The following is an 8,655-nucleotide window of genomic DNA, read 5'->3' as shown; positions in this document are numbered from 1 at the left end:
TATTTGCAAAAATGTGCTAATTACAAGAAATGTTCCATGCTTTGCTCTACTGTTTAATGTTAGAGTCTTAAAGAATAATATTTTCCTCAAAAGATATTATAGAAAAGGGATTTCTTCTGGTGGGATAACTCCCAAATGAAATCTGGTGCATGACTCAGACCAACTGGGCTCCTAGAGATGACAGAAATTAGGAAGAATTATAAACATGGAATAATTCTTAAAGGAAATGAAAAATTTGGATGTGTGAGAACAAAGAACCAGAGAAAATTCCTGTGCAAATGCATTTATTTTTTAGCTTTAGCAAGACAGGTGGTAAACAAATTCATAATGAAAATGCCACCCAGAGATTAGCAGTTGGCCATGCATGCAACTGTGTGTGCAAAACCAAGTTGTTTCCAATACCAGCGTGCAGACTGGACTCTTTCATGAAATTAACTCTGTGTTGCACCAGGCCACCCTGCATATCTGTTGGTGGGGATTTACAACCCATTCACCATCTCAGCTCAAAGTCCATACACTAGTCACATGACTATCACCTACACATCTGCCAAGTAAATAGCATGGCAAGTACTCTTCTTATGACGGACGCACACCAACACAGAGATACGAAAGGCACCTCCTCTCACTGAGCTGACAACCTTCTCTACATTTCTGGGAACAAGAGTGCCATGCGATGTACCATGAATTGGTACTGATTCTGGGAGAAGAGGGGCAGGGCTGGCCCTAGCTCTTAGCATGGGTGGCTGGAGGTTCTCAGAAGAGCTGTTTCAGTACAATCAAAGAAATGTTGGCCATGGTGACTGAGAGATGTGTCTTCCGACCTCCTCATAGATGCTTGCACCTCTGACAAAAGCTGGGCTCAGTTAAGGGCTGAGGGGAAGGTACCGACATAGGGCATCCTACAAGAGATAGGAGGCAGTGCCCTGGTTTATACTGCGTTATGTACATTCCAGCTTTTTCTGGATGCAAAGTCACAAATTCACAAAATATTAGAGCTGGGATGAGTCATCTACTTCAAACTCCTCATGTTACAATGAACAATGTGGCAGCCCAGAGAGGTAAAGCAACTTGCTAAAAATAGAGCGTGGTGGTGGCAGGGCCAGACTGGAATGCAGCATGCTAACCCCCATTCAAGAACACTAACACTCTGTGCAGCCAAACTTTTCAACAACAAGGAAGGTGAGACCATGCAAATACTTTATTCTCAAAAAAGCCTGAACTGTGTTTAAAGGCACAGAAGCTCGGCTTCTTCAGCTCTTTTCTGAGGGGATCTCTTCTCTGTGTCTTTCTTTCTATCTCTGTCTCCCATGTCTCCCCCCAACACACACAAACAACTTTGGTCAGTGGAGATTTCTTGCTTTACAGAGACGGATCCAACATCTCCAGGAAGACACTTTACAGAGTACGTTTCTCAATCCAGGTCTTTGTGTGAGGTCTGGGAAACTGGCTTATTTTCTAGAACAATAGGTGGTTCTGAAATCAGAAGATCATCCTCCCCAAAGGAGGAGTTCTGGTCTGTGTTCACGAAGTTGGGGATGTCGAACTTCATGAGCCTGTTCAACTCCTCCTCTGGCCGCCCATTGCTTCTAATGGCTTCCTGCAGTTGAACACAGCTGTCAAGGGCTGTGGTCTGGTGACAAGCTTTAGCCCTATCCAAGTGTTCCACTTCATTGATGTAGCAGTGAAAGAGAGACCTGGATTCCTCATTGCCCTGTCGAGAAAACACCTTATCTGGCTCCAGCGGTCTTCCGAAGTCTGACACAAAGCTATTCATTCTGAATCTCTTCTCTGAAGACTCTGCATTGCTGTAGAGAGAAGGAAAATAAAAGAGTGCTTACATACCAGCTTGTTCACCTACAGAAATTGTGGGTTTTGGCATGTTGGGCAGACCAGCATGCTTCCACTGAGCCTCGAGCATGTGCCTCTGTACAGGACAGACAAATACCACAATGGAGAGATATCACTTCTGAACACGTAAATAAACCCAAGACAATTGGACCATCCCGAAAAGACACCTTGCTGAGGAATCCCCCAATATTCTGGATCAAACAGCCATGCTTCTCTGGGACTCTTGGATCACCTGCATCAGAATTAGTTGAAGTGCTTCTCAAAATGCAGAATCCTGCAGGGCAGGCACCTGGGTGGCTCAGTCAGTTGAGTGTCCAACTTTGACTCAGGTCATGATCTCACAGTTCGTGAGTTGGAGCCCTGCATCGGGCTCTGTGCTGACAGCTCGGAGCCTGGAGCCTGCTTCAGATTCTGTGTCTCCCTCTCTCTCTGCCCCTCTCCCACTCATGCTCTGTCTCTCTCTGCCTCTCAAAAATAAAGAAACGTAATTTAAAAAAATGCAGAATCCTGGGTCAAGACCTTCAGAATCTCCAGAGGTAGGGGCTGTGTTTTCATAGAATCCCCAGGGATCACCACTGATGGTCAAGTTTAGGACCCTTGACCTACATCAGATCAGCCTGAACAGCAGTGCTATCTTACAGGGTAAATTTCATATTTGTCAAAGTGCTTTCATGTCCATGTATTTCACTTGATTCTCAAAACTGACCAGTGCAGTCACTTAGGGCAGGAATCATGATACCCATTTCACAAATACATGAGCTAAGGTAAAGAGCCATCAGATTGCCCCCTTTAGTCACAAAACCAGTTAGTAATGGCAGTGAGAATAAAACCCACTTTCCTAATTCCTTGTTTTATTTAATGTGGAACCAATTAGCAACTCAATGGTAATAAGTCAGTGAATGAATGAATAAAATAAGTGTCGATTAACCCCATTAGAGCTTTGAATAACCTGACACCCATCTATTTTAATCACCATCCTTTCCAGGTTTCTACAAAGGTTGCTCACACACAGGTAGTGATTCTTTAAGGGTAAGAATCATGACTGAGCACATTTTCAACTCCAGAATAGAAGCTGACAAAAATTAGATTCTAGAGTCTGTTTAACAAGCATGTGATCTCCATGATTTTAGTTCTAAATCTCTTCCTTCCCACCCTATCACTCAGGATAAAGTTCTTATGACCAAGCTCTCATGGGGCAGAGGGCATGGATGCAATTTTTTTAAGTTTATTTTTATTTATTTTGAGAGAGAGAACATGAGCAAGTGGGGGAGGGGCAGCGAGAGAGGAAGAGAGAGAGAGAATCCCAAGTAGACTCCACACTGTCAGCACAGAGCCCAATGCAGGGCTCAAACTCACAAACTGTAAGATCATGACCTGAGCTGAAATCAAGAGTCAGATGTTTAACCAACTGAGCCACGCAGGGGTCCCTGGATGCAATTTACAGTCTGGAAAATCTGACTGTATGGACTCCATATATTACTTCCATATAGACCTCTGGATTTTGGAGGTCAGTTATCCTATAAGCTTTGCAATCCAGCAGCTGAAGGACTTTATACCAGCTCTCCAACCTGATTACCTGGGTGACATCAGACAAGGCATTCTTCTCAGAAGCCTGAGTTTTCCTTTTTTTTTTTTTTTTTTTATTTTTTGTTAACATTTATCTATTTTTGAGACAGAGCATGAATAGGGGAGGCTCAGAGAGAGAGGGAGACACAGAATCTGAAACAGGCTCCAGGTTCTGAGCTGTCAGCACAAAGCCTGATGCGGGACAAACTCACAGACTGTGAGATCATGACCTGAGCTGAAGTCAGAAGCTTAACCGAATGAGCCACCCAGGTGCCCCGATCCTTTTTAATTAAAAAAAAAAAAAAAAAATCAGGTGAATAAATATCATAGCCTACTGAGTGAATGTGATGTGAAGCTCAATGATTTATACAAGAGTACAATGTTCACCAAGTCACGTATTCAGAATTCAGAGAAAAATCACTTTAGAGGGACTGACAACTTCTGCTTTAATGCACATTTAAGAGGTCTTCTTATCTTTCAGTAAGTGGTTTTCTTCCCCTAATTGTCACTTCACCCAGGTTTAAAAGATGTTTGAGAGTAGGAATGAGTGTGCCGGCAACCTGTGACCAAATAAGGTAAAATGTCACCTAGGAAAGAAGGGCTTAACACATTTGGAAACGGCATGACTAAAATGCTGGAGCTTATGTCACTTTGCAAATCCAGGGCTAAGAAGCAGCTGAGGCTTCTCTGCCTGCCTGGAGCATCTACCGAGTATGAAAGCAGACCCAGAAACCCAGCTGTGGGCAGCAGCTCTTCCATAACCTAGGCTACATTTTCTCAGGATTAAGAAGTGGCTCCATTAATCATCCTTGCTGAGAAATTAGTCAGTCAGAAAACTCATATGACTTCACTCATATGAGGACTTTAAGAGACAAAACAGATGAACACAAGGGAAGGGAAGCAAAAAGAAATAAAAACAGGGAGGGGGACAAAACAGAAGAGACTCTTAAATATGCAGAACAAACAGAGGGTTGCTGGAGGGATTGTGGGAGGGGGGTGAGCTAAATGGGTAAGGGGCATTAAGGAATCTACTCCTGAAATCATTGTGGCCCTATATACTAACTTGGATGTAAATTAAAAAAATAAATTAAGGGGCGCCTGGGTGGCTCAGTCGGTTAAGCGTCCGACTTCAGTTCAGGTCACGATCTCGCTGTCCGTGAGTTCGAGCCCCGCATCGGGCTCTGGGCTGATGGCTCAGAGCCTGGAGCCTGCTTCCGATTCTGTGTCTCCAACTCTCTCTGACCCTCCCCCGTTCATGCTCTGTCTCTCTCTGTCTCAAAAATAAATAAACTTAAAAAAAAATTTAAAAATTAAAAAAAAAATAAATTAATAATTAAAAAAAAATCATCCTTGCTGAACCAAGAGGAGACCAAAAGAGTTTTGTCTTCCTGCAGGGCAGAGCCAGGAGGTGGACAGTCAGGCCCTGGAGGTGCCTTCTCTGCCCCACCCGGCTCTTCTGACCTTTCTCCTGATGATCTCTTGGTGTGATAACAGTGCAATTTGTCTGATTCTCCCTCCCTGAGAACAAGGCAAAAGTTCACCTTTGTACTCTTAGAATTTGGTAAATGTTAAATACTCAATAGATTTATTTTATTCTTTATTCTTCTTTTCTTTCTTTGACTGGTAAACTAAAGAACCTATATGTGAAAAAATGTACTCACAGACACAGATTGCTTCAATTCCATTTATTCCATTATAGGGTAAAATTTACATATTGGAACTCATAGATCATAAAAGCAAAATCCGACGTAAACATCCATATAACTATCACTCTGATAGTGACCAAGATAGACAATGTTTCCTTTCTCCTAGAAAGTTTCCTTCCATTCAATTTCTACCCACTTTAGGTAGCACTGCCTTGATCTCTCTATGGATAAGCTTTGCTTATTCTTGAATTTCTAGTCAATTTCCACCTCCTGTAGGTAAAGTGTGTGGATTTTTATCACCACAGATTAGTTTAGCCTGTTTTTAAAATTCATACAAATTCATATAATATATAACCTTCTGTGCCGGATTCTTTTGCTTAGCATAATGTTTTTTGAGAATCATCCATGTTGTTACATATAACAACAGTTTGTCCTTCTTGCTTAGTGATATTTCATCATATAAGTTTGTTACAATTTGTTTATTCATTCTCCTGTTAAAAGATATCTGGCTTGGGGCACCTGGGTGGCTCAGTCGGGTAAGCCTCTGATGTCTGGTTTCGGCTCAGGTCATGATCTCATGGTTCACGAGTTTGAGCCCCGCATTGGGCTCTGCTGATGACTCGGGACCTGCTTCGGATACTTTCTCTCCCCCTCTCTCTGCCCCTCCCCCCACTCACCCTGTCTCTCTAAAAATGAAAAAAAAAAAAGACATCTGGCTTGTTGACAGCTTGGCACTGTTGTGAGTAGAGCTATGAACACTTTTTTTTTTTAATTTTTTTTTTAATGTTTACTTGTTTTTGAGAGAGACAGAGACAGAGCGCAAGTGGGTTAGGGGCAGAGAGAGAGGGAGACACAGAACCCAAAGCAGGCTCCAGGCTCCGAGCGGTCAGCACAGAGCCCAACACGGGGCTTGAACTCACAGCTATGAGATCATGACCTGAGATGAAGTTGGAAGGTCAGCCGATGGAGCCACCCAGGCACCCCGCTATGAATACTCTTAATTAGTCTCTTTGTAGATACATGTTTTTATTGCTCTTGAGTAAATACCTAAGAGTAGAATTCCTGGGTCACAGAGTAGACACATGCTTAACATGATAAGAAACTGCACTTTTCCAACGTAGTTGTGCCATTTTACAACCTCACCACAAAGTATCAGAGTTCCAGTTACTCCCCATCCTTGTCGACATTTGGTGTTGTCGGTCTTTTCAATGTTAGTCATGCTAGTGGGAGGGAAATGGCATCTTGTTGTGATTTTAATGGGCATGTCTCTGATGTCTAGTCATGTTGAATACCTTTGCATGTGCTTATTGGTTATTGGTTTATCTTCTTTTGTGAAGTTTCTGTATGAGTCTTTTGCACATTTTAAAAATTGGGTTATTTTTGTTATTGATTTGTGACAGGTTTGTAATACATTTTGAATACAAGCCGTTTGTCAAATGCATTGTAAACATTTTCTCTTGATCTGTGATTTACATTTTCATTTTCTTAGGATGTCTTTTGAGGGGTGCCTGGGTGGCTCAGTCAGTTAAGCATCCAACTCTTGATTTCAGTTCAGGTCATGATCTCACATTTCGTGAGATCAAGCCCTATATCAGGCTCTGTGCTGACACCACAGATCCTGATTGGGATTCTCTCTCTCCCTCTCTCTCTGCCCATCCCATGGGTGTTTTTTCTCTCTCTCTCTCTCTTCCAAAATAAATATTTTTGAAGGTGTCTTTTGATGAGTGGAAGCTTTAAATTTCAGTTAAGTTCAAGTTATCAACTTTTAAAATTTATATTATGTTTTTTATATCATCTCTAAGAAATAATTGCCTACCCTAAATTCATGAAAATATTCTCCCATGCTTTCTTCTAGAACTATGCTGTCCAATATAATAGCCATTAGCCACAGGTGGCTATTTAAATTTAAATTATGTAGAATTTAAAAAAAAATCAGAATCTCTGTTCTATTACTCCCATTTCAAGTGCTTAAGAGCTACTTATGGCCAGGGGTTACCTGCATGGACATCACAGAGAACAGTTGCATCATCACAAAACTGCTCTTGGACAGAGTTGTTCTAGGAGCTTTTACTGTGGGTATATGAACCATGTTGAAATAGGGGTCAAGATTCCTTTCTTTGTTTATCCTTTTTTAAAAAATTTTTTTAAATGTTTATTTATTTTTGAGACACAGAGACAGAGCGTGAGTGGGAGAAGGGCAGAGAGACAGGGAGACACAGAATCCAAAACAGGCTCCAGGCTCTGGGCTGTCAGCACAGAGCCCGATGCGGGGCTTAAACCCACAAACCATGAGATCATGACCTGAGCCGAAGTCGGACGCTTAACCGACTAAGCCACCCGGGCACCCCTTTATTTATCCTTTTGACCCAGCACTGTTAAGAGACCTTCCTTTCAATCGACCTTAGACAGAGTCATAGACAATAAGAAAAAAATCCATTCACAATAGCATCAAAAAAGTAGAATACAGGCATACTTCATTTTATTGCCCTTTGCTTTATTTGCAAGGTCACAGACACTGCGTTGTTTTTTTTTTTTTAGCAAATTGAGGGTTTATGGAACACCGTATCTGGTGAGTCCATCAGTGTCATTTTTCCAACAGCATTTGCCCACTTTGTGTCTCTGTGTCACATTTCAGTAATTCTCACAATAGTTCAAATGTTTGCATTATTATTATATTTGTTATGGTGATCTGCAACCATTAGTCTTTAATGTCTATCTCTTAATTGTTTTGGGGGCACCACGAACTGTGGCCTCACAGGACGGCAAACAATAAATGCTTTGTGTGTTCTGACTGCTTCACTGACCAGCCACTCCCCATCTCATCTCTCTTCCTCTCCTTGGGTCTCCCTATTTCCTGAGACATAGCAATATTGAAATTATGCCAGTTAATAACCCTACAATGGCCCTAAGTGTTCAAGTGAAAGGAAGAGTTGCAAATCTCTCACTTTCAGTCAAAAGCTAGAAATGATTAAGCTTAGTCAGGAAGTGAGTGCCATTACTGGAACTGGAACCCACCTGTCTATCACCTCTTGGCCCTTCATGAATTATGTCTTGTGTCACCTCCTGCTAGAAGTCTTCCCTGAGTCCTCCAGTCTGAGTTAGAATGTTCTCCTGGAAGACTGGTGCTTCTCTCCATCTGTCTTCTCACTCTGTATTATACTCTTTTCTTATCTGGCACCCTCATTAACATTATCATCTCTTGAAGTCAGGTATCATGTGTTTCTTGCCTATTTCCTAATACTTAGCACAGTACTGGGCATATAATAGCTGCTCAATAAATTTCTCTTAAATGACTTAATGATGAAGAGATCTTGAAACTAAATCAACCCTTGGCTTGGCAGGCAGCCCCTTCTATAGTTTCTACAAGGTCAGAAATTAATTCAAGGGCATCATACCCAAATAAGGTCAAAAAGTAAGAGCAAGAGAGCCTTAATAAGGGATGGTCTATCGGCGGGCACCTGGGTGGCTCAGTCAGTTAAGCGTCTGACTTCAGCTCAGGTCATGATCCCACGGTTTGTGGGTTCAAGTCCGTGACGGGCTCTGTGCTGACTGCTGAGAGCCTGGAGCCTGCTTCAGATTCTGTGTCTCCCTCCCT

At 42.1% G+C, this 8,655-nt stretch overlaps 1 protein-coding gene across 1 annotated transcript in view; it reads right to left on the bottom strand.

The window, feature by feature from the left end:
• Window positions 1-275: 275 nt before the first annotated feature.
• MRAP2 (melanocortin 2 receptor accessory protein 2) overlaps window positions 276-8,655 on the bottom strand; it is a 30,982-nt gene continuing 22,602 nt past the window's right edge. The window contains exon 3 of the mRNA XM_049653966.1: window positions 276-1,805. Coding sequence (XP_049509923.1) covers window positions 1,412-1,805 — 394 coding nt within the window. The 3' untranslated portion in view covers window positions 276-1,411. The remainder of the gene's footprint in view (window positions 1,806-8,655) is intronic.

Source organism: Panthera uncia (genome assembly GCF_023721935.1).
Source record: "Panthera uncia isolate 11264 chromosome B2 unlocalized genomic scaffold, Puncia_PCG_1.0 HiC_scaffold_24, whole genome shotgun sequence".
In the NCBI taxonomy this organism is placed as follows: Eukaryota; Metazoa; Chordata; class Mammalia; order Carnivora; family Felidae; genus Panthera; species Panthera uncia.
This window is presented reverse-complemented; position numbering and strand designations above follow the sequence as displayed.